Source organism: Pristiophorus japonicus, chromosome 23 (assembly GCF_044704955.1).
Source record: "Pristiophorus japonicus isolate sPriJap1 chromosome 23, sPriJap1.hap1, whole genome shotgun sequence".
Taxonomy (NCBI): Eukaryota; Metazoa; Chordata; class Chondrichthyes; family Pristiophoridae; genus Pristiophorus; species Pristiophorus japonicus.
In genome coordinates, this window is record NC_091999.1 from 18,288,400 (window position 1) to 18,315,952 (window position 27,553).

The window sequence follows — 27,553 nt, forward strand, 5'->3', positions numbered from 1 at the left end:
GACAGCACAGAAGGAGGCCATTCGGCCCATCGTGTCCCTGCCGGCCGGCACAGAGCTCTGCAGCCTAATCCCACTGTACAGCTCTTGGTCTGTAGCCCTGTAGGTTAAGGCACAATAAAGAAAGCCTTGCAGTTATATAGCGCCTTTCACGACCACTGGACGTCTCAAAGCTCTTCACAGAGAATGAAGTACTTTTGGAGCGTAGTCACTGTTGTACTGTGGGAAACGCGGCAGCTAATTTGCGCCCAGCAATCTCCCACAGACAGAAATGTGATAATGACCAGATAAACTGTTGTTGTTATTTTGATTAAAGGATAAATATTGGCCACGACGCCGGGGATAGCTTCCTTGCTCTTCTTCGAAATAGTGCCATGAGATCTTTTACGTCCACCAGAGAGAGAGTTGACCAGGCTTTGGTTTAAAGCCTCATCCGAAAGATGGCTCCTCCGACAGTGCAGTGACACTGGCGTGTCAGCCTAGAATTTTTGTGCTCAAGTCTCTGGAGTGGGACTTTAACCCACAATTTTCTGACACACTGAGCCACAGCTGACATGTCTGCTAAGGGAAATAGGTCCTTCCTATCCACTCTATCTAGGCCCATCAAGTGCATATCCAAGTACTTTTAAATGTTATGAGGGTTTCTGCCTCTACCACCCTTTCAGGCAGTGAGTTCCAGACTCCCACCATCCTCTCAGTGAAAAAACCTCTCAAATCCCACCTAAACCTTTCACCAATTACTTTAAATCTATGCACCCCCAGCTATTGACCCTCTGCTAAGGGAAATAGGTCCTTCCTATCCACTCTATCTAGGCCCCTCATAATTTTACACACCTCAATGAGGTCTCCCCTCAGCGTCCTCTTTTCCTAAAGAAACAACCCCAGCCTATCCAATCTGTCCTCATAGCTAAAATTCTCAAGTCCAGGCCACATCCTCGGAAATATTTGTACCCTGAGTGGTGCAATCATATCTTTCTTGCAATGCGGTGACCAGAACTGCACACAGTACTCTATCTGTGGCCAAATTAGAACCCAGCCAGAGTCAGCACCTTCAGGGGAAGAGAGGGAGGGGAACCAGTGAATGCAGAACAGAACCCAGCCAGAGTCAGCACCTTCAGGGGAGGAGAGGGAGGGGACCCAGTGAGTGTAGAACTGAACCCAGCCAGAGTCAGCACCTTCAGGGGAGGAGAGCGAGGGCAACCAGTGAGTGTAGAACTGAACCCAGCCAGAGTCAGCACCTTCAGTAGAGGAGACGGAGAGGAACCAGTGAGTGTAGAACTGGACCCAGCCAGAGTCAGCACCTTCAGCAAGAAGGAATAAATGTTGGCGATGATGTAATGGGTTTGGATTTCAGCATGTGGAGTAGAGATAGTGTGTGGGATAGGGATTTACACCTGTGGGGAAACTAGAGAGGAATATGTGTACCACAGTAACCAAAATTGACTGTTCTGAGTTTCTATCCTGTCCTTACAGTGATGACTTTTGTAAACTCCTGTTGCAGGGGATGAGAAGGGGAGGATTTGCAGATGGGAAACTGGAACCAAACATCACCAAGATCTCACAGAGTCACTTGATCCACCGCAACATGAATATCATCGGCCTTTGACTGTGGAAGGAGAAATGTTTGTCTGTTCTACCTGTGGGCAAATATTTCAAACATCAGTGTGACTGCAAAAGCAGCGAGACACACACAGCCGAGTGAGAGCGTTCCAGTGCAAGGCCTTTGGAAAGAGCTTTAACCAGTTACAAAACCTGACAAAACATCGCACCATTCACAGTGCAGAGAATCTGTAAACGTGCTATGTGTGGGCGAGGCTTCAACTGAGCATCCAATCTGGAGAGACACAAGGATATCAGCACAGTGGAGAAACCTTGGGAATGTGGAGACTGTGGGAAGGGATTCAGTTACGCGTCTGAGCTGGAAATTCACAAGCGCAATCTCATTGGCAAGAGGCTGTTCAGCTGTTCAGAGTATGGGAAAGGATTCACTCGGCCATCCCACCTGCTGAGAGACCAGCGAATACATACCGGGGAGAGGCTGTTCACCTGCTCCATGTGTGGGAAGGAATTCACTTGTTCATCCAACCTGCTGGCACACCAACCTGTTCACACCAATAAGAAACCGTTTAAATGTTCTGACTGTGAGAAGAGCTTTAAAAGCAGAAATGATCTGAGGAAACACCAACGCACTCACACTGGGGAGAGGCCGTTCACCTGCTCCGTCTGTGGGAAGCGACTCACTGCCCCATACAAGCTGCTGAGACACCTGCGAGTTCACAAGTGACTTCAGGGTTGGATTCTGCTGTGAATCACATCAGGACTGAATAATGTTCATTCTGACAGTTGGGCTGTGTTTCCCCTGTAACTGGGCTGGATTTAATGTCCTGGATATCTGACAAATAAATCAGCTTTGGTTCCAACACACAGTGTGTCGATTCCTTGACTTCTCCAATATAAGTGGCGACTAATTGTTGTCCTGTTACTAACTGTTCCTTTTCTGTAACTTTTCTCCTTCATTTAACAAAGACCTGTCCTTATTCAGCACCTCACAGGACCTCAAAGTACTTTACAGCCAATGAAGTGCAACAACATCAAAGTACATTTGAAGTGCATTCACTGTTGTAGTATAGGAAATGCAGCAGATAATTTGCACACAGCAAGCTGCCATGAACAGCAATGGCCAGATAATCTGTTTGAGTGATATTGGTTGAGAGCTGATGGGGCTTCGGTTGAACGACTCATCTGAAAGATGGCAACACTGACAGTGCAGCAATCCTGTGCGGTACGTGCCCTGGGTTTGTTTGATGGGACAATGTAGACGGAGCTTTACTCTATATCTAACCCGTTCTGTACTTGACCTGGGAGTGTTTGATGGGACAGTGTAGAGGGAGCTTTACACTGTATCTAACCAGTACTGTACCTGCCCTGGGAGTTTTGATGGGACCGTGTAGAGAGAGCTTTACTCTGTATCTAACCCGGTGTTTTACCTGCCCTGGAAGTGCTTTAGGCAGATACAAGGTGCTCAGAATGACCCATTCCCAAACACTGACATCCATTCACCTCGATGAGAACATCATTTAACCCACAGATAAGGAAAATCCATCAGTTCCTCCCCTGGACACAGATCAGGAAAACAGTGAGTGTCCCAAACATTGTTGCACAGTGTGTTCTTTAGCTCATCCCTGGGTCTGAGCCTTTTGGTGATGATTTGAATTTGATTCCCTCGAGTTACTGACTCACCGACTGGTGGAAATAGTGTTTCCTCATTTACCGATCAAACTTTGAACACCTCCCTCAGATCTCCAATGACCCTTTGTTCTAATGAAAATATTCCCAGTTTCGCCAATCTCCCCTGATAAATAAAGCCTCTCTTCCCTGGTATCATCTCAGTGAATCTCTCTGCACCCTCTCCATGGGCTCGATATCCTTCCTGGTGTAAGATCCCCAAAATCTGACACAATACTCGAACTGCAGCCTAACCAATGATTTGTGCAAGTTTACATACCCTCTGCCCTTTTGTACTCCACACCCCTACTTATAAACCCTAGGAGCCCATGTGCTTCTTTAACCACTTTATCAACATAAATTGGCTAAAATTATTGACGTCGACTTAAATGTGCATCTTGGGAAAGATAAGTTAAGTCTGAGTTAGAAACTCAAACAATCGATTCGCTGCAGACAGGTCACCATGGCAACACTGATCCGACATTCCATTCACTGAACCCACTGTTGCAATCTGTAATCAGATCGGGGAAAAAACAGGGTTTGTCTGTAAGTAACCACAATGTAAGCTTAAACCAGAGTGAGTAACACAATAGATTAGATTATAACGCGAGATGCTTATACCTATAATTGTGAAACTATAAGAAATAACAACTAACAGCAGGCAGGGGAGTTTAGGATAATGAAATAATTACTGAAGAAAAGTAACTGCTGGAAACAGGGAAATCATGGGTTAGAGAAGTTCCAGTTGTCTTTTCCTCATATCAAGCCAAAACCCAGCAGAGAAGACAAAGAAGAGTCCAGTGTCAGAGGTGGATCAGTGCAGGGTATAAAAGTGAGGGGCGACTGATGTAAGAGGGCAGTGGGGACTGGAGACACCGGAGATCAAGCTCAGGGCACCCGAGGTTCCATCCAGCGGGCTGACCTGGTGTCAGTTACTGTGGACACGTGGGACTTGGATCTTTACTCTGATGTGGTAGAGCACAGAGGATCTGCTCAAATTATATTTCTTAAAATATTAATGTTTCTAATAATAATCATTGAATATATTTAATTTGGAGATAGACATATTTTTAAGCGTTTAGGGCGTGAAGGATTATGGGGAGCGGGCAGGGAAGTGGAGTTGAGGCCAGGATCAGATCAGCCAAGATCTTATTGAATGATGAAGCAGGCTCCTACTCCTGCTCCTATTTCTTATTTTCTTGTGTTCTAACACTCGTCTCTCGATCCTCAATAAGACAAGGAATTAGCTAGAATCTTACAGCCCTAAATCTCTCTGCTCCTCTCCTCCATTGAAAGTTTGACCATTTAATGTACATTTCCTCCCTTTTTCTTCCTCCCAAAATCTATCGCAGCACATTTCTCTGCATTAAATTTCATTTCACATCTACCTGCCCAATTACTAAACTGTGTATTGACAATGAAGGCACTTAAAGTCCTCTTCACAGTTGGCCATGGGCCCTTTTTGGCGTTCCCTGGAGATTTTGATCGTATGCCCCATATACCCAAGCCCAGATCATTTCTCTATATTGAGCAGAGCAATGGTCCCAACATTGACCGTGGGGACACCACTGTTTACATCCCTCCAGTCAGAAAAACCTCCATTAACCGCCACTCTCTGTTTTCTGCCCTTGACCCAACTTCCTCTCCACACTACCCCACTCCCTTTAATACTGTGAGCCTTAATTTGATCAACACGCCTCCTGTCCGGCACCTTATCGAACACCTTTTGACAATCCATCTACACAACATCCATTTCCTTTCTCACTGCACTGTGTGATTTCTTGAAACCCTGCTGCCTGTCCTGAATGAATCCATTTCACTAACAGATGATGCAATGTTTGCTCCACCCCACAAGGTTCCATCTGTTTAAAGCCAAAACACAAAGGTCCCGTTTCCTCTTGGAGTTTGAGAGACAACACTCCGCATTATCCGCCGCCCCACAACCACCCGCCAGTTTCAGACACAGACTCTGGGACCACCAGGAAGTGCTGGGCAATCCCCAGCGAGTCAGGAAGTGTCTGTAACTGGAGGAGAAATGGGGAGTGGTCAGGGAGTGTCTGTAAATGGAGGAGAATTGGGGAGTGGTTAGGGAGCATCTATAAATGGAAGAGAAATAGGGACTGGTCAGGGAGCGTCTGTAAATGGAGAAATGGGGACTGGTCAGGGAGTGTCTGCAAATGGGGGAGAAATGGGGACCGGTCAGGGAGTGTCTGTAAATGGAGAAATGGAGACTGGTCAGCGAGCGTCTGTAAGTGGAGGAGGAATGGGGACTGGTCAGGGAGCGTCTGAAAATGGAGGAGAAATGGGGACCATTCAGGGAGCGTCTGAAAATGGGAGAGTAATGGGGACTCGTCAGGGAGCGCCTGTAAATGGAGAAATGGGGACTGGTCAGGGAGTGTCTGTAAATGGAGGAGAAATGGGGACTTGTCAGGGAATGTCTGTAAATGGAGGAGGAATGGGGACTGGTCAGGGAGCGTCTGTAAATGGAGGAGAAATGGGTAGTGGTGAGGGAGTGTCTGTAAATGGAGGAGAAATGGGGGCTGGTCAGAGAGTGTCTGTAAATGGAGAAATGGGGACGGGTCAGGGATTGTCTGCAAATGGAGCAATGGGGGCTTGTCAGGGAGTGTCTGTAAATGGAGGAGAAATGCGGAGTGGTCAGTGAGCGTCTGTAAATGGACAAATGGGGACTGGTCAGGGAGTGTCGGTAAATGGAGGAGAAATGGGGACTGGTCAGGGAGTGTCTGTAAATGGAGGAGAAATGGGGAGTGGTCAGGGAGCGTCTGTAAATGGAGGAGAAATGGGGACTGGTCAGGGAGCGTCTGTAAATGGAGAATGGGGACTGGTCAGGGAGTATCGGTAAATGGAGGAGAAATGGGGACCAGTCAGGGAGCGTCTGTAAATGGAGGTGAAATGGGGATTGGTCAGGAAGCGTCTGTAAATGGAGGAGAAATCGGGACTGGTATGGGACATTCTGTAAATTAAGTAGAAATTACTATTTTTAGTGAACAAATGTATCAATGAATTAATGTGATACTTCCCGTGTCCCAGCTGCTGTAAGTACTGGCTGTAAAGGAACGGTATTCTCAGGAGGCTCCACGCCGCTGACTGCTCATCAGTCAGTGATCTCCGATCACGTTAATATGCGTTTAATAAAGTGCCAGGAGCACTTCACAAAAAATGGCGAACCAGTAAGTGTACAACTGAACCCAGCCAGAATCAGTACTTCAGGGGAGGGGACCCGCGAGTGAAGATCTGAACCCAGCCAGAATCAGTACCTTCAGGGGTGGGGAACCAGTGAGTGCAGAACTGAACCCAGCCAGAGACAGAACTTCAGGGGAGGGAAACCAGTGAGTGTAGAACTGAACCCAGCCACAGGCAGTACCTTCAGGGCGGAGGGGGTGAGCCCGAGTTGGGAGAGAAAGAGGGGGAAGGGAGAGCCTGGGGTTGAGGAGGGGGAGAGACGTCGTTTGGAGAGAGGGGGAGGGGGAGACCCCGTGTTGTGGGAGAGGGAGAGCCCAAGTTGGGGCAGCCCGAGTTGGGGGAGAGGGGGAGGGAGAAAGACCGAGTTGGTGGAGGGGAGAGGAGTAGAGAGGGAGAGCCCGCGGAGGGCGAGAGCCCGAGTTGGGGGAGGGGGGATGGGGAGAGCCCGTGTTGGGGGAGAGGGGGAGGGGGAGAGCCCGAGTTGAAGGTGAGGGGGAGAGCCCGAGTTGAGGGGGAGGGGGAGGGGGAGAGGCAGAGTTGGGGAGAGAGGTCTACTTCACTCCCTCCCTTCATCGCTTCCTCCCTCCATCAAACTCTCCCTCCCTGCACCCATTCGCTCCCTCCCTACATCCATTCCTCACCCCTCCATCATGCCACCCCTCCCTTGCTCCACTTCTCCCCCACTCCATCCCTCACTCAGCCCAACCGATTATTATTTTTTTCCTTTGCAGTATTTCTGCTCCCATCGATGCGTATTCCTCAGGTGGAATTTTCTGCACCCAATTCCTTCACCGAACTTTAATATATATTAACAAATAAGAGGGAGAGCGATGGCTAATATATATATTTAATACCACCCATCAAAAAAAAATCTGACAAGAAATAAAATGTCAACCTATCCAGAGAGGGACTTGGCTGGGGAACTGGCACTGTGTAGAAATTTTAGACAGGACAGTCAGGATATTTTTCCGTTATGTAAATAAAAAAATAAAGATCATAATTTTCGAAATTGTTTTAACACATCGTCGACTTCAGCTGCTTTTTTTCCCTCTCCTTTCTCGCTGTTGAAAACGGGTCAGTGCCCGCTGGAGCTCGCTTCCATTGTGTGTACCGGACGGTAGCATTCAATCTCTCGCTACAAGGACAGATTTGGAGATGCTGGGGCTGTTCTCCTTGCAGCAGAGAAGTGTGAGGGGAGATTTACCAGATTGGTACCAGGGATGAATGACTATAAACACGAGTTCGGCCTCAGCTGGAGTATTGTGTTCAATTCTGGCCACCACACTTTGGAAGGACATGAAGACTTTCGAGAGGGTGCAGAAGAGATTTACTGGAAATGTATCAGGGATGGGGATTAAAATTATGTGGACAGAGAAGGCTGAGAGGAGATTTAGTAAATTATAAGAACATAAGAACATAAGAAAGAGGAGCAAGAGTAGGCCATACGGTCCCTCGAGCCTGCTGCACTGTTCAATAAGATCATGGCTGATCTGATCATGGGCTCAGGTCCACTTCCGCGCCCGCTCCCCATAAACCCATATCCCCTTATTGTTTAAGAAACTGTCTATTTCTGTCTTAAATGTATTCAACGTCCCAGCTTCCACAGCTCTCTGACGTAGGGAATTCCACAGATTTACCACCCTCTGAGAGAAGAAATTTCTCCTCATCTCATTTTTTCATAGGCGGTCCCTATTCTAAGTTCATGCCTTCTAGTTCTAGTCTCCCCCATCGGTGGAAACATCCTCTCTGCATCCACCGAGAAAAGCCTCCTCATAATCTTATACGTTTAGATAAGATCACCTGTCATTCTTCTGAATTCCAATGAGTAGAGGGCCAACCGACTCAACCTTTCCTCATAAGTCAACCCCCTCATCCACGGAATCAACTGAGTGAATCTTATATGAATTGCCTCCAAAGCAAGTTTATCCTTTCGTAAATATGGAAACCAAAACTGCACGCAGTATTCAAGGTGTGGCCTCACCAATACCTTATATAGCTCGAGCAAGACCTCCCCGCTTTTATACTCCATCCCCTTTGCAATAAAAGCCAAGATGCCATTGGCCATCGTGATCACTTGCTGTACCTGCATACTATCCTTTTGTGTTTCATGCACAAGTACCCCCACGTCCCGCTGTACGGTGGCACGTTGCAATCTTTCTGCATTTAAATAATAACTTGCTGTTTGATTTTTTTTCTGCAAAGTGCATGACCTCACACTTTCCAACATTATATTCAATCTACCAAATTTTTTCCCATTCACTTAACCTGTCTATGTCCTTTAGCGGATAGTGTGTGTACTCATCACACATTGCTTTTCCTCCAATCTTTTTATCGTCAGCAAACTTGGCTACGTTACACTCAGTCCCTTCTGTCAAACAGTTAATGTAGATAGTAAATAGTTGGGGTCCCTGCACTGATCCCTGCAGCACCCCATAGTTTCTCGTTGCCAACCAGGGAATGAACCATTTATCCCGACTGTCTGTTCTCAGTTAGTTAGCCAATCCTCAACCATGCTAATATATTACCCCCAACTTTTATCTTGTGCAGTAAACTTTTATGTGGTAGCTTATAAAATGCCTTCTGGAAGACCAAATACACCACATCCACTGGTACCCTTTTATCCACCCTGTTCGCTACATCCTCAACGAACTCCAGCAAATTTGTCAAACATGACTTCACAGTCATAAATCCATGCTGCATCTGCCTGACAGAATTTTGCTTTTCCAAATGTCCTGCTACTGCTTCGTTCATAATGGAATCGAACATTTTTCCAACCAAGATTAGTACGAGCCATTAGGGACTTCAGTACATGTGGAGAGACTGGAGAAGATGGGATTGTTCTACTTGAAGGAGAGAAGTTAAAGTGGAGATTTGATCGACGTGTTTAAAATCATCAAGGGTTTAGATCAGTGGTTCTCAACCGGTGTTCCGCAGCACATTGGTGTGCCATGAACCCTTCACAGGTGTGCCGGCAAATTGTGTAAAAGTATGGTGGACTTTAGCTGATTTCTCAATGAAACACAAACCGTTTCACTCTGAAACAGAAGGGGAGGGGGAAAGAGAGAAACAGAGAGAAACATATATCATCTATCTATATTTATGACGCCACTGCTGTAGTAAACATTGCCAATATTGACAAATAACTATCTATTTATCTCTATTATTATCAAAGAAAATATGTTCTAGAGTTGTACAAGTAATGATGACAAGAGATAGCAGAAACAAACAATTTAAATGTCCATACTCAGAACAAAGTCCTCTGGCAAAATTTGCTTCCTTTGAGTACTCGACACCGCACACCCCCAACCCCCCCCCGCTCCCCCCACCCCACCTCTCTCATCCCCTTACTCCCTCCCATTACTGATAGAGAAGTGCGAGTGCCGACCATCGACTGAGACTGTGTGTATGTATAAGCGTGTGCTTGTATGTGTATGTGCGTCTGTACCAAGGCCTAGCCAGGAGGGCAGTTGGACCATGACCACGCCCAATCCAAAATAATAGTATTAAATTGTTCATTTGAAAAGCTTAAAATGTCATTATTATATTGGATGAAAGAAATGAAAGACGACTCTGACACATATGCAATAAAACGTGTAGTTTTTATAATAAAATATCAAAACCTATTTAATTACATTTAACCACATTCTTATTTATATTTTGTTATTTTTGTTTATTGATCTGCAGCTTGATGTGTGGCCGGGACTGGCGGCATCTTTGATGCTTTGACCTGATATAGCGCCAATTAGCGGCTCCTTTGATGTAGACGACATCCAATTGAACTGGCCTCGCCACCCTAGCGGGTACTTTGATTTCTGAGCATTCGCTTTAAGCATATTTTGACTACAGTCAAAATCAAAACTTTCTATTCAACTCTAGGTTCGTTTGTGTCTGGACTCTCTGGAGTTGGAAATTGGAAGACTCAGTTCGTATCTGTCTGAAGTTTGGATCATTCAGAAGAAAAAAGTTTGTCCCCCCAACGGACAAATTCATCATAAGAAAACGTAAAAATGATCAAGGAGATATCAATGACAATGCCACTACAAGTGGCGCTAGTAGGCCTACAACGAACGCCAGGACAAGCGGCGCTGAACCGAATCTTAAAAAAATCTAAAATTTATCGTTAATATATCGAGATTATTTGAGGTTCGGTTTTTCATGGACAGAGAAGAAGAATGCCCCATTCCATTATGTGTTTGTGCGGCAAAAAACTGTAGAACAGTGCAATGGTTCCCAGCAAATTGAAATGTCATTTTACTACGAAACATGCACATCTTTCAACAAAAGATCAGAGTTATTTTAGGAGGTTGATGGCGATGCAATCAAAACAAGTGAAATATTTTGAAAAAAATGTTAAGGTGTCAGGTAACGTTCAAATTGCTTCTTATGAAATTGCTGAATTAATAGTGCAGAGAATGAAGTCTCATACCCAAGCTGAGTCACTTATTTTGCCTGCATATCGTAAGATTGCCAAAATAATGCTTGGTGATGCAGCGGAACAAGAAATTGCAAAATTTCCGCTGTGAGACGATACAATTTGGAGAAGCATGAATGAAATGTCATCTAACATTGAAGCAAATGTAGCCAAGAAACTTACAAATTCGTGCAAATCGACGTGTCCACAGACATGAGTGATAAATGTGAGCATTTGTTCGCTTCATTCATGAAAATGAGATTTTTAACCAATTTCTGTGCTGAATAGAACTTCCCGAAAATACTAGAGGTCAAGACATATTTGATTCTGTTAATTCATATTTAGAAGACTTGAAAATTTCACAGGACTCATGTGTTGGAATCTGCACGGACGGTGCTCAGTCTATGGTGGGATTTCTCAAAGGATTCATTACTCTCGCAAAAAAACATAATCCAAATATATTATTCACCCAATGCTTTTTGCATAGAGAAGCACTTGTTACAAAGACATTACTGCTAGAATTAAAATCTGTTAGATCAAGTTGTTAATATTGCAAATTATATAAAATCAAGACCTTTAAAAACTTGTTTATTTAAACAGCTCTGGAAAGCTATGGATGCACAGCACGAATGTTTACTTTTGCATACAGAGGTAAGATGGCTTTCAAGGGGAAAAGTCTGATGTCGTGTATTTGAACTTAAAGAAGAATTGTCAGTATTTTTTGAAAAAGAAGGAAATTATACCTTTTGCAAATACCTTAAGAGTGAAATGTGGTGTGCTAAGTTGGCATATTTGGCATCTATATTTAATTGTCTTAACAGCGTTAATACCATTATGCAAGGGCGAAATAAAAACATTCTCACCTCCACAGACAAGCTGTTAGCTTTTCAGAAAAAACAATTCTACCTGGAAAAAGAGAGCACCAGAAAAAAAATCTTGAAATGTTCACTTTGATACCAAATCACAGTATTAAAAAGGTTGCTGCTATTGTGATAGAGTATTTGACATCACTGGAAGCCAACATCAAAAAATATTTTCCATCTTTGGATGTGGAGAATATGATTGGGTAAGAAATCCATTTTCTTCAACTAGCACGTCAGATTTTGATTTGACATTGCAAGAAGAAGAATAATTGATTACTCTTTCTACAGACCACAGTCTTAAAATGAAACATTCAGATATGTCTCTTGATGCGTTCTGGATTTCTATTAAAGAAGAATATCCTGCAATATCAAAAAAAGCTTTGATAATTCTGATGCAGTTTTCAACATCTCTGCGAATTAGGATTCTCAACTCTTACGAACATCGAATGCAAAAAAGGGAAAAACTTGGCGAACTTGAACACGAAATGAGAGAGGCCTCATCGGTTATACGCGCTAATATTAGTGAAATATCTAAAAAACGTCAGGCACAAGTATCACATTAAAATACTAATTAATCTATAATTAACGTGAGGAATTATTATTATAGTTTATTATTTTATTGTTACATTCAGAATAAAAAGTAATTAATAACATACATGCGTACAATGTTGTATATCTTCATATACTGTGATTCATAAAATGTTTTTAAAATTTTCTGAAACTTGCTTATTTTAACCTGTGTTCACCTTTTAATCCCTTCAAGTGTGCCACCAAAAATTCTAGTAAACAAAAGTGTGTCGCGAACACAAAAAGGTTGAGAACCACTGGTTTAGATAGAGTAAATAAATAGAAATTGATTCAGATGTAAGGTGATTGACAAAAGAACCAGAGGCGATATCTGGACGAAACGTTCTATGTAAACACTGATTAGGATTTGGGTTGTACTGCCTGATAGGGTGGTAGATATAGATTCAATAGTTGCCCTTAAAAGGAAATCGTACAAATACTTGAAGGAGGAAAAAAATGCACGGATATAGGGTAAGTGCGTGGGAGTGGGACTAACTGGATTGCTCTTCGAAAGAGCTGGCACAGACTCTATGGGCTGAAAGGTCACCTTCTGTGCCATACTAATCTATAAATGACCATAACATGGTTGAATTTCAAATTCAGTTGGAGGGTGAGAGAGTTGGTTCTCAAAGCAGTGTCCAAAGCTTAAATAAAGGAGACGACAAAGGTCTGAGGGCAGTGGTGGTTAAAGCGGACTGGGAAAATAGATAAAAGTATGGGATGGTTGATGAGCAGTGGCAGACATTTAAGGAGATATTTCATAAATCGCAACAAAAATATCTCGCAATGAGAAGGCAAGACTATAAGTGTAGGGATAACCATCCGTGGCTAACTAAGGAAATAAGGGATGGTATAAAATTGGAAACAAATGCATACAATGTGGCCAAGACTAGTGGGAGGCGACAGGATTGGGAAACTTTATAAAGCCAGGAAAGAACAACTAAACAAATTATAAAGAGAGGGAAGGTAGATTATGAAAATAAACCAGCACGAAATATATACACAGATAGTAAGACTTTCTACAGGTACATAACAAGCAAAAGAGATGCTAAACTAAATGTTGGTCACCAAGAGGATCAGACTGGAGAATTAATAATGGAGAACGGGAAATGACAGACACGTTGAACACATATTTTGTATCGGTCTTCACGGTAGCAGACACTAAAAACATCTTAATAGTGGAAAATCAAGGTACTACATGGAGGGAGGAAATGATTACAATCACTATCACTAATGAAGTAGTACTCGGTAAAATAATGGGATTTAAGGCGGACAATTCCCTCGAACCTGATGGCTTACATCCAAAGGTCCTGAAAGAAGTGGCTGCAGAGATGCTGGATGCATTGGTTGTAATCGACCAAAATTTCTTCGTTTCTGGCACGGTCCCAGCGGATTGGAAAACTGCAAATGTAGTGCCCCTATTTTAAAAAAATAGGCAGTCAAAAAGCAAGAAACTATAGACTAGTGAGCCGAACATCTGTCATTGGGAAAATGCTGGAGTCCATTAAGAAAGCAGTAGCGGGACATTTGGAAAAGCATAATTCAATCAAGCAGAATCAGCATGGTTTCATGAACAGGAAATCATGTTTGACAAATTTGGTGAAGATCTTTGAGGATGTAACGAGCAGGGTAGATTAGGGTGATCCATTGGATGTAGTGTATTTGGATTTGCTGAAGGCATTCGATAAGGTGCCACATAAAAGGTTACTGCACGGTAAACGTTCACGGGGTTGGGGTTAATATATGGATAGAGGATTGGCTAACTAACAGATCGGAGAGTCGGGATAAATTGGTCAATTTGCGTTTGGCAAGCAGTAACTCGTGGTGTGCCGCAAGGTTCGGGGTTGGAACCTCAACTATTTACAATCGATAGTAATGACTTGGATGAAGGGCTGCAGTGTAATATAGCCAATTTGCAGATGATACAAAGATAGGTGCGAAAGAAAATTGTGAGGAGGACACAAAAAATCTGCAAAGGGATATGGACAGACGAAGTGAGTGGGCAAAACTGTACACGATATTGATGACGCCACATCGAGAGTACTGCGTCCAGTTTTGGTCCCCATATTTAAGAAAGGATATACCTGCATTGGAGGTATTTCAGCGAAGATTGATTCCGGAGATGAGGGGGTTGACTAATGAAAATAGGTCGAGTAGGTTGTGCCTATACACATTGGAATTCAGAAGAATGAGAGGTGATCTTATTGAAACTTATAAGATTATAAGGGTGCGCGACAAGGTGGATGCAGAGAGGATATTTCCACTCATAGGGGCAAATAAAACTAGGGGACATAGTCTCAGAATAAGGAGCCGCCCATTTAAAACTGAGATGATGGGGAATTTCTTCGCTCAGAGGGTTGTAAATACGTGGAATTCGCAGCCCCAGAGTGTTGTGGAGTCTCGGTAATTAAATATATTTAAGGTGGAAATAGAAAGATCTTTGAACAATAAGAGAATAAATGGTTATGGGGATCGCGCAGAGAGGTGGAGCTGAGTCCATGAGCAGATCATCCATAAGAGTAAGTTGCATAGCAGGATAGAGGGACCAGATGGCCTACTCTTGTTCCTATTGCTTATGTTCTTTTGTTTATATTACACTAGGCACTATCTTTGTTGAAATTACACTAACCCTTGTCGTTGTTTAATTACATTAGGCTCTGTCTTTGTTGATGTTACACTAGACCCTGTCTCTCTTTATATTACAATGGGCCCTGTCTAACTTTATATTACACTAGACCCTTTCTATCTTTATGTTACACTAGACCCTGTTTCTCTTTATATTACATTAGACCCTGTCTCTTATTATATTACAACAAGCCCTGTTTCTCTTTATATTACACTGGACCCTGTCTCTCTTTATATTGCACTAGGCCCTGACTCTGTTTATGTTATACTAGGTCCTGTCACCCTTTATGTTACACTCGACCCTGTCTCTGTTTATATTGCACTAGACCCTGTCTGTTATTAAATTACACTGGGCCCTGTCTCTCTTTATATTACTCTAGGCCCTGTCTCTCTTTATATTGCACTAGGCCCTCTCTCTGCATATGTTACACTAGACCCTGTCCCTGTTTATATTACACTAGACCCTGTTTCACTTTATATTACACTACATCTGTCTCTGTTGAAATTGCACTAGACCCTGTCTCTGTTTATATTACACTCGACCATTTCTCTCTTTTTATTACACTGGACTCTGTTTCTCTTTATATTACAATAAACTCTTCTCTTATTATATTATACTGGACCCTGTCTCTCTTTATATTACACTCGGCCCTGTCTCTGTTTAGGTTACACTAGACCCTGTCTCCCTTTATGTTACTCTAGGCCCTGTCTGCCTTTATGTTAAACTGGGCCATGTATCCATTGACTTCACAAGACAATGTCTGTTTGTGTCAACCGGGGCTCAGTGTTTCGCACTTTTGCCTCAGTCTCAGATAGTTTTGGCATAAACTCCCACTCCAAGGACTATATCTCTATTTATTGTACAACATACACTGTTGTCAGTTACTTCTGCACTCGACCATGCGTCTGTTAGATGGACAGAAGCTATATCGCCGATGTTTTGATATTAATATAAATAAAGATATATATGTGCGTGGGTGGGAGGATGCAATACTTTTTTCATTGGAAAATACGTTTAATTTCGTTACTAGCTATCAAGAGTTGTGTGCAAAGTACTTTAGATCTGGTATTGTGTCGGTAATATTTGTGTTGAGAGGATGGGGTGAATCTTGTAACAATCTCCCAGAGATGGACTGGGATTGAGGGACAGGACTGAAGGTGAGCAATTCACTGCACTTTGCACTACTTAGCGGCACTCTGTGTGTTAAAGCTTACTAATTCACACTTGTGTTGCACTGTATTCATTTCCCCCAATTATTTAATGTTCAGCATTATTTTTTCCTGCAGTATTTTCTATTGAGCTTTCACGTGGCCCGCTGATTGTGTCAGACAGAGCCTGGAACCGTGACCTCACAGCACCGCCGGATGGGCGACTGCAGGGTCCTAATATCCACAGAATAAAAGTCTCATCTGGTTAAGACGATCAACTGACAAGAGCACAAACAAAGTATTTGTTATATATGTATGTATGTGTTTATGTGTGCGTGTGTGTTTGTGTGTGTGTATGTGTGTATGTGTGTATGTGTGTGTCTGTGTGTGTGTGTGTGTGTGTGTACGTGTGTATGTATGTGCAAATGTATATGTGTGTGTACAAATCATAATATATGCAATTGCATTCCACAAAGATAAATGATTATCTACAACCATTATGTTTCAGCATTTTATTTTAATGAACAGCTAATTCCAGATCGTTTAATACCTTTAACATTTATTGATACCACATTGTCTTGCATACTCTGCTGTAGAAAGTGATGTCACGCTGACCTTTCTGTTACCAAGTTGACCATGTCTGTCCACAGTATTCACTTGGGAAAGGGGATTACATCACACCGAGGAAAATGAGCAGCCAGCCACCAGTCTCTGCAATTTATTGTCCAGTGATCACCTCACCATCGCACAGAATCCCCTGATATACACCTGCAGTGTGTGATGATTACTGCAAATGATGGTGAACATGAAACTGCACCTGTACCTGGCTTGATGTTAATAAATATGTCAATAGCTGACTCATTGTTTCTCTCATTACTTCAGACCCAGTCGCAGTTTTTACTGCAGTAGACCCAGTCTCAGTTTATATCGTTGATGTGGTTGACTTCCAAAAGTTGTTTGAAAAAGTGCCCTGACAATATCTTTGCCAGCAAAGTTGAAGCCCATAGAAAAAAGGGAGAGTGGCAGCTTGGATATGAAATTGAATGAGTGACAGGAATCAGAGACCAGTGTTTTTTTTGTACTGGAGGAAGGTATACAGTGGTGTTCTGCAGCAGTTGGTGCTAGGAACACTGCTTTTCTTGATTGATATTCATGACTTAGATTTAGGTGAAATGGCACAATTTCAAAAGTTGCAGATGACTCAAGCTTGGAAGTATAGTGAACAGTGAGGAGGATAGTGCAGACTTCAAGAGGATATAGACATGCTGGTGGAATAGACGGACACGTGGCAAATAAAAAACAGAAAATTGTGAAGTGATACATTTTGGTAGGAAGAATGAGGAGAGGCAAAATAAACTAAAGGATACAATTCTAAAGGATGTGATGAACACAGAGATCTGGGGGTAGATGTGCACAAATCATTGAATTCGCAGGACAGGTTGAGAAAGTGTTTTTAAAAGCATACGTCATCCTGTGCTTCATAAATAGAGCCATAGAATACAAAAGCAAGGAAATTATGATGAACCTGTATAAAACACTGATTAGGCCTCTATTGGAGTATTGTGTCCAATTCTGGGCACCGTGCTTTAGTCAGGATATGAAGGCTTTAGAGAGGGTTCAGAAAAGATTTACGTGTGGTTCCAGGGATAGGTACTTCGGTTATGTGGATAGACTGGAGAAGCTGGGGTTCTTCTCCTTAGAGCAGAGAAGGGTGAGAAGAGATTTAATCGAGGTGTTCAGAATCATAAGTGGTCTATGCAGAGTAGCTGGAGAAAAACTTTTCCCATTGGCAGAAGGGTTGAGAAAATCGGACACAGATTTAAGGTGATTGACAGAAGAACCAAAGGCGACAGAACGGAAATATTGTTATGCAGCAAGTGTTTAGAATCTGAAATATGGTAGGCAAAGATTCAATCATGGCATTGCAAAGGGAATTGGATAAGTACATGGAGGAAGAAAATTCGCAGGGCTACGCGAAAGGGCGTGGAGTGGACTCTCTGAAATGCTCTTGCAGAGAGCGGAACGGGCTATATGGACTGAAAGACCCTCTTCTGTGCTGTGACCATTCTATGATTGTATAATACACCAGAGCATGTCTCAGTTGTTATTTAACTAGATACTGTTCCAGTTTATATAACCCCACACACCACGTTAAATTTTCATTCGCTCCACCACCAGCGCACCATGTCTGCAGTGATTACTATTCACAAGATGTATTACAGTAACTCGCCAAGACATCTTCGACAGCTCTTTCCAAACCTATGACCTCTTCCAACTAGAAGGGCAAGGACAGCAGACTCATGGGAACACCATCATCTCCACGTACCCATACAAATCACACACCATCCTGACTTGGAAAAGTATTACCATTCCTTCATCGTCGCTGGGTCAAATTCGTGGAACCCCTCCCTAACACTGTGCAAGTACCTTCACCACACGGTCTGCAGCGGATCAAGTTGGCAGCTCATCACCTGCTTCTCAAGGCCAATTATGGATAGACCATCAATGATGGCCTTGCCAGCGACACCCACATGTCAGGGTCCAATAAAACAATGTCCCTGTATTGAACTTCTAATATTGTACTCGGCACTGCCTCGGATATTACTGGAATATGCCATGCCTTTGTTCCTATTACAAAATACCCTGTATCTGTTTATATTAAACTAGACAAGGACATTGTTTATGTTACATTAGCTCCACCTTTTCACATTACTGCACTAGACCATGTCTCTGTTTATATTAGACTAGACTTTGTCACCGTTATCACTGCATTAGATTATGTCCTTGTTTATATTAAGCTAGTCGCTGTCTCAGTTATTGCTGCTCGAGACCTTTTAACTCGCAGGGCAGGTACAGCATGGGTCAGATACAGAGAAAACTCCCTTTATACTGTCCCAGCACACACTACCCGGGCAGGTACAGCACGGTTTAGGCACAGAATAATGCTCCATCTACAAAGTCCCATCAAACAATCCCAGGGCAGGTACAGCACGGGTTAGATACAGAGTAAAGCTCCCCCTACAAAGTCTCATTAAACAATATCAGGGCAAGTACAGCACGGGTTAGATACAGAGTAAAGATCCCTCTTACACTGTCCCATCAAATATTCGCATGTCATTTAATGCACAGGTCACATTTTGGATTAAAGCTCCCTCTGTGCACTCCAATCAATTTGGTCCGAGGCATATCCTTATGGCTGAGGGGAATCTTTTGTTACCTGTTGATATTTATTTGTGGGGAAATGTCAATGAACAATTCTTGAGAGATGGAACAGAAAATGGAAATAGGAGAGGGAGACGATACATGTGCTGTTGCTCTATATGCTGACGAGAAGGAATATTTCCCCATTCTGTCCTTGGGTTTCATCTTTACTTTATTCTAATATAATTTAGTAAAACGTACCAAAAAACAAAATTGTTACTGAAATCTGATGAGACATTTCCATTTCTCTCTACCTTTATTTCGATGCTGTGTTGGTAGTGTCTCTGTCGCTCAATACTCTAATTTGGGACTTCTATTTCTGTGTTTGTTTACATAAACGACTCACTGCTGGCCATGAAGTGTTCATGGCAGCAAAATCAGAACAACAGAGTCGCTTACTGATTAGCCTTAACTGATAACAATGGCTCATTTTAAGCATATTCACAGTGGGTACACATAAGTAGAAATATGTCGAACAGTGACGTTGGCTTCAGTTTTGTTCAATTACAACAGACGTGAATTATAGCCAAGGGAATAAATATTAAAATGAATAATTCAGTTCTGAAAGTTCTGCTGCTTAATCAGTGGAACATCTCTGAACAGGTTGGTATTCCACTGGATTTCCATTCAATGGAAGATTTAACAAACTGAAATTAAACAATTTGAACCAGTGACCGGAGGAGTGTTCGACAATCACAGTAACATCTAAACTGTTCACATATCGCAAATTGTATTTTAAATGTTGACATTTAGAAATACCTTGCATTATATAGCGCCTTTCATGACCTCATGATCTCCCAAAATGATTTACAGCCAATGAATTAATTTGGAAGTGCGGTCACTGTTGTAATGCAGGAAACGTGTCTGTCAATTGGTGCACAGCAAGATCCCGCAAACAGCAATGAAATAATGATTAGATAATCTATTTTTCAAATGTTGGTTGAGGGACACGTATTTGCGCTGGAAACCCTGGAGAACTCCTCTGCTCTTTAATATAGTGCCATGAGTCCTTTAAAGCCAACTGAGTGGGAAGATGGGCCTCAGTTTAACGTCTGCCCTGAAAGACGGCACCTCTGACCGTGCAGCGCTCCCTCAGTACTGGCACCGGGCCAGTCGGCGTAGATTATGTATCAGGTTTCTGGAGTAGCATTTAGTATCTGTGAAGTTCTGAGTCAGAGGCGAGAGCAATCCCACTGAGCCGAGGCTTGAACAGATCGCAACATGTATTGTAACATGCTGCCATTCAACTCATCGTGTCTGAAGTTCAGGGCCTGAGCCCAGCCTTACACCGCTCCATTTATTATCAGGGGCCAGTTATCGTATCTTGCCTGGGACGTCATTCCCACAGTGGGATTTACACTGAGTCCATATAAAAGTGTCAACGATTCTGCGGGGAACATCTGCAAGCACACGAGGCAGGAGGACAAACTGAACCTGAGTTTTCCACTGTGTGAGCTGCAACATCAGAGCAGCTGGTCGCTGGGACTGTTCTATTTAGATCCGAGCAGGTTATGGGCCACTTATTGCGGTGTTCAAAATCATTAAGTGTTTTGTTCGGTTATATGGGGAGATACTCCATCACTCACTCCCACCATCCCTCCCACCCTCCATCAGTATCTCCTTCTCTCCCTCCCTTCATCCCTCCCTCCATCAATTGCACCCTCCCCATGACCATCCCTCCATCCCGTTGTCCCTCGCTCCAAATCTGCTTCACTCCACTCCCTTGCTCCACTCCTTCCACCCTCGATCCCTCGTCAGCCCAAACGATTCTTATTTTTCCCTTTGTAATGTTTCTGCTTCCATCGATGGTGATTCCTCAGCTGGAATTTTCTGCACCCAATCCCTTCAACGGGATTTCATATATATTAACAAATAAGAGAGAGCGAACGATGCTAAATCTATACATTTAACCCGTCCACGCTCCCTTAAAAAACTGACGTGAAATAACATGTTGACCTTTCCGGAGAGTGAGTTGGTTGGGAACTGGCGCTGGGTAGAAATTCTAATTGGCGCAGTCAGGATATTTTTACTTTCTTTAAGTTAAAAAAATAAATTGTTGCAAGATATCGTCGAATATCAGCTGCTCTTTTTTCCGCCCCCTTCTCGCTGTTGAGGACGGACCAGGTCCCGCCTCGATCTCGCTGCCATTGTGCATGTGGGACGGTAGGAAACAAGCTCTCACTATGCAGACAGACTTTGAGAAGCTGGGGCTGTTCTCCTTACAGCAGAGAAGGGTGAGGGCAGATTTATCAGATTGGTACCAGGGATGGATGACTAGAAACACTAGTTCAGCCCCAGCTGGAGTATTGTTTCCAATTCTGGGCACCACACTATAGGAAGGGCGTGAAGTCTTTCGAGAGGATGCAGAAGACATTTAGTGGACACGCATCAGGAATGGGAGATTAGAAATATATGGAGAGACTGGAGAAGCCAGTGAAGTTCTCCTTAGAGCAGAAATGGTTAAGAGGAGATTTAGTAGATTGGTACCTGCATGAGTAATTTCATTTAATGTGGAGAGACCGGAGAAGACGTGATTGTTCTCCTTAGACCAGAAATGGTTAAGAGGAGATGTAGTAGATTAGTATCAGGCATGAGAGACTTCAGTTAATGTTGTGTTGAGGTCGAAGACCAGCCATGCTCTTCCTGAAAGGCGGAGCAAGCTTGAGGGGCCGAATGACCTACTCTTGCTCCTAATTGTTATGTTCTTATGTTCTTAAACTGAGACAGTGTGTAGTGCAATATAACTCAGACAGGACCTAGCGTAATATAAACCAGGTCATGACTTTTATAAACGGAGAAATATCTGTTTCAGTAATAATTGATAAAGAGACTTATGTAATATAAACAGAGATATTGTCAGATATAATTTAAATTAAATATGTTCTGGTGAAGGAATAATTGGCACTGGGCCATGTGTAATATAAACAGGGACATGGCCAAGTATAAAATAAACAGAGACCAGGTTAAGTACACTAATAACTTAGACAGTTAAGCCCTGCCTCAGTTATACTGATCTAGAGAACGCCTCTGTTAAAAGTACAGTAGGACATGTCTTAGTTTTTTTTGCAATAGAACGTGTCTCTGTTTATATTACAGTAGGTCCAGTCTCTGTTTATATTACAGTAGACAATGTCTCTGTTTATTTTACTCTGGACAATGTCTCAGTTTATATTACAGTAGATAATGTATCAGTTTATATTACACTAGACAATGTCTCAGTTTATATCACAGTAGACAATGCCTCAGTTTATATTACAGCAGACAATGTCTCAGTTTATATTACACTGGACAATTTCTCAGTTTATATTGCACTACACAATGTCTCAGTTTATATTACACTACACAATGTCACCGTTTATATTACAGTAGACAATTTCTCTGTTTATATTACGCTAGACAATGTGCATGTTTAAATTGCCCTGGACAATGTTTCTGTTTATATTACACAAGACAATGTCCCTGTTTATATTACACGAGGCAATGTCTCAGTTATTACTGCACCAGACCATATCGCTGGTATATTACACTAGGTCCTGTCTCCGTTAGTACTGTACTAGACTCTGATTCTGTTAATATTGCACAATGTCCAGCCTCATTCATCATTGCATTAAACCAGGTCACTAGTTATATTACACTATGTTCTGCATCTGTTCATATTACACTGGGCCATGCCTCAGTTATTACTGCACTAAGCCATGTCTCTGTTTATATTACACAAGGCTCTCTATGTTAGTACTGCAAGAGAACACGTGTCTCTTTATATTACACTCGGCTCTGTCTAAGTTATCGCTGCACTAGACCATGCATGTGATTAAATTTCACTCAGCCTTGTCTCAGTTTACATTACACGATGCCCTGTCTCAGTTATTATTGAAATGGACCGTGCCGCTGTTCATATAGTCTTAGATTAAAAACTGTCTCATTTATTGTTGCACTCGGCTATGTATCTCTCATAATTCACGAAACCTTGCCTCAGTAATAATGCACTAGGCAATGTCTATGTTTATAGTACACTGGGCACCCTCAGTTATTACAATCTATAGCATGTCTCTATATATATTACTCTTGGCACTGTCACAGTTTTGACTACACTGGACGATGTCTCCTCTTTATATTGCTCTCGGTGTGGTCTCTGTTATTAATGGATTAGACCAATCCTCTGTTTAAATTTCACGATACGCTTTCTAAGTTAGTACTGAACTATACCATTCTTCTACTCAATTAGATGACGGATGATCGGCATCTTAACTCCATCGACCAGCATTGGTTCCCTCACCCTTAATCTCACAACCGAACCAAAATCTACCAATCAATCTCTGGCAGCAATCAGAAAATAATGCCTCTGCCTATTATAGCCTTCGCTTTATGAAGGGATTTGATAGGGTTAATAATGAAACACTGTTTACACTGACAGGAGTGTCGGTAACCAGAGGGCACAGATTTAAGATCATTTGCAAAAATAAAACCAGAAGGAAGATGAGGAGATGTTTTAATATAGCAAGTTGTTCTGATCTGAAATGCAGAAGGTATACACTCTCTTCCGTTTTTATAAATAGAGATGTAGGGTATAAATGCAAGGAACCTATTGCTAAGCATCTGTAAAACATTGTTTATTGTGAGCGCCACATTGTAGGAACGATTGAACTGCCTGGGAAAGGTTGCAGCGGAAATTTACCAGAATAATACCTTGGAAGAAAGACTTCAGTTAAGTGAAGACACTCGGGGCATTGGGATTTCTGTCATTAGCGCAGAGAAGGCTAAAATGACCTTGACAAACATGTTCAAGATCAGGAATGGTTCAGTCACGATAAATAAGAAGATAATTTTTTATTGGCTGACCGGTCTGTAACCAGAGGATACAGATTGAAGGAACTTGGCAAAAGAGCCAGAGGCGAAATGAGGAAAAAGAAATACACAACGATATGATCTGGAATACACTACCTGATAGTGTGCTGGATCAGTTCCGGTAATAAGTTTCAAAGGGGAATTGGGTAAATAATTGTATTTGAAAAAATGCAGGGAAATTGGGAAAGAGCAGGGGGAGTGGGACTAATTGCTTAGCTGTTTCAGCTTAGTGATGGCACAGGCACAAGTGGGTTGAATGTGCACGTTATCTGCTGTATCATTCTTGGATTCTGTGATTCGATAACAACATCATGTCTAGGTTCATATTACACTAAGAACCCTCTCTATTTAAAAAATGCTAGTTCCTGCCACAGTTATTATTGCAATAGACAAGGAACTTTTAAAATCACGCTAGGACCTAAGAATATTAGAACATAAGAAATAGGAGCAGGAGTAGGCCATTTGGCTCCTAGAGCCTGCTTTGCTATTTAATCATGGCTGATCTAATCATGGACCCAGCTACACTACCCTGCCCGTTCCCCATAACCCTTTACTCCCTTATCGCTCTAAGATCTGTCCATCTCCTTCTCACATATATTCAATGACCCGGCATCCACAGCTCTTTCTGGCACTGAATTCCACAGCTTTACAATCCTCTAAGAGAAGAAATTCCTCCTCATCTCAATTTGAACTGGGTAGCCCCTTATTCTGAGAATAAGCCCCCTAGGTTTAGTTTCCCCTATGAGTGGAAATATCCTATCTGCATCCATCTTGTCGAATTCCCTCATTATCTTATATGTTTCGATAAAAACACCTCTCATTCTTCTGAATTCCAACATAGGCCCAACATACTCAACCTTTCTTCATAAGACAACCACCTCATCTTCGGAATCAACCTAGTGAACCATCTCTGAACAGCCTCCAATGCAGGTATATCCCTCTTAAATACGGAGACCCAAACTGTAAGCAGTACTCCAGGTTTGACCTGATCAATACAGTGTACAGTTATAGCAGGACATCTCTGCTTTTAAACTCTATCCCCCTTGCAATAAAGGTCAACATTCCATTTGCCTTCTTGATTACTTGCTGTACCTGCATACTAACGTTTTGTTTTTCATGCACAAGGACCCCAGGTCCTACTTTACCGCAGCAATTTTTCTCCATTTAAATTATAATTTACTTTTTTATTTTTTCTGCCAAAGTGGATAACCTCACATTTTCCCACATTATACATCGTCTTCCAAATATTTGCCCACTCACTTAGCCTGTCTATATCATCTTGCATATTTGTAGTGTCTTCCTCACAATTTGCTTTTCCACCCAACATTTCGTTTTACTCCCCCCACTTGAATGGCCCCCTTACCTCGGTTCTGTGGTCAGTTTACTCATCCACCCTGCAGTCCCTTTCTTGGTAATTGATGCCCTGGACCCTGTCAGTTATTACTGCATAGACTCAGTCTCTGTTTATATTACACTCGACCCTGTTTCTGTTTATATCACTCTACACCCTGTCTCTCTTTATCTTATATTAGACCCTGTTTTTGTTTATATTACACTCGAACATGTTTCAGTTTATATTACACTAGACTATGTCTTTGTTTATATCACTCTGCACCGTGTCTCTGTTTATATCATATTAGACCCTGTTTCTGTTCATATTACACTCGACCCTGTATCTCTTCATATTACATTGGATCCTTTCTCAGTTTAATATGCATAAGGCCCTGTATCTGTTTATAGTACAGTAGACCCTGTCTCTATTTATATTACACTAGGCCTTGTCTATGTTTATATCACACTAGCACCTATCTCTGTTTATATTACATTACACCCTGTATCCGTTATTCTTGAAATAGACCATGTCTGAAATATATTAAAATATACCCCGTCCCTCTTCTTATTACACTCGGCCATGTCTAAAATATTAGTGCACTGGACATAGTCTCTATTTGTTATACAACAGGCCCTGCCTCAGTTATTTCTGTACTTGACCATGCGTCTGTAACATAGGCAGAAGATTTAAAGAGGGATTGATAGATATTAATATAAATAAAGATGTTGATGTGTGTGGGTGTGAGGATATAACACTTTTTTGGTTTGAAGTATATGTTTAGTTTTGTTAACACCTATCAACAGCTTTGTTCTAATTTATCTGATATTGTGTCGGTTATATTGGTGCTGAGAGGATGGGGTGAATTTTGTAACAATCTCCCAGAGATGGACTGGGATTGAGGGATATGATTGAAGGTCAGCAGTTCACTGGACTTTGCATTACTTAATGACACTCTGTGTGTTAAAGGTTACTAATTCACACTTGTGTTGTCCTGTGCCAATTCCTCCCTGTTCTTTAATGTAAACGATTGTTTTTCCTCCAGTAGTTGCGATTTAGCAGTCACGTGACCCATTAATTGTGTCAGACAGAGCTAGGAACCGTGACGTCACAGCACTGTCGCATGGGCGGCCGCGTGGTCCTAATATGCACCGTAAAAAATCTCATCTGGTTAAGATGAACAACTGCAAAGAATATGTGTGTCTCTGTGTGTGTGTATGTGTATGTCTACAAAACACATCATTCATTATGTATGCATTCCACAAAGATAAATGATAAGCTTCAGCCATTATTTTTCAGCATTTTATTGTATTCAAAATGCAATTGCAGGTCGTTAATACCTTTACCATTTTGTCCGTGGGTATCATCTTTACTTTATTCTCCTATAAGTTAGTGAAATGTAACAAAAACAATTGTTGCTGGAATCTGTTGAGAGATTTGCATTTCTCTCTGTCTTTATTTCTGTGTTGTGTTGGTGGGGACACATTTGTTGTGTTTCCGTCACACAATACTCTAATCTGGGACTACTATTTCTGTGATTATTTACATAACTCACAACAAGCAATTATTTTAAGAATATTGACAGTTGATACAACATTAAAAGAAATATGTCGAACAGTTGGCTTCAGTTTTGTTCAATTAAAACAGATGAGATTTTTATCAAAGGGAATAAATATTAAAATGAATAATTCAGTTCGAACATTCTGCTGCTGGGATCATCTATGAACAGGCTGCTATTCCACTAGCTCTCCATTTAGTGGAAGATTTAATCTTTTGAAACTAAACAAGTTAAACCAGTGACCAGAGGAGTGTCCTACAATCACTTTAATACTGAACTTTTCACATAATGCAAATTATATTTTCAAATGTTGAAATTGAGCAACAGCTTGCATTTATATATCGCCTATCATGACTTCATGTTGTCACAAAGTGCTTTACAGCCAATTAATTACTTTGGAAGTGTGGTAACTGTTGCAATGTAGGAAATGGGGCAGTCAATTTGTGCACAGCAAGAGACCAGAAGAAGCAAAGAAATAATGATCAGATAATGAATTTTTCAGAAGTTGGTTGAGGGTTACATATTTGACCTAGAAACCATGGAGAACTCCTCTGCTCTTTAACAGAGTGCCATGAGTCCTT

General features: G+C 42.1%; 1 protein-coding gene across 1 annotated transcript in view; it reads left to right on the plus strand.

Annotated features, from left to right (window-relative positions):
- LOC139235418 (zinc finger protein 271-like) overlaps window positions 1-27,553 on the plus strand; it is a 95,387-nt gene that overhangs the window by 40,525 nt on the left and 27,309 nt on the right. The window contains exon 6 of the mRNA XM_070866542.1: window positions 1,840-2,089. Coding sequence (XP_070722643.1) covers window positions 1,840-2,089 — 250 coding nt within the window. The remainder of the gene's footprint in view (window positions 1-1,839; window positions 2,090-27,553) is intronic.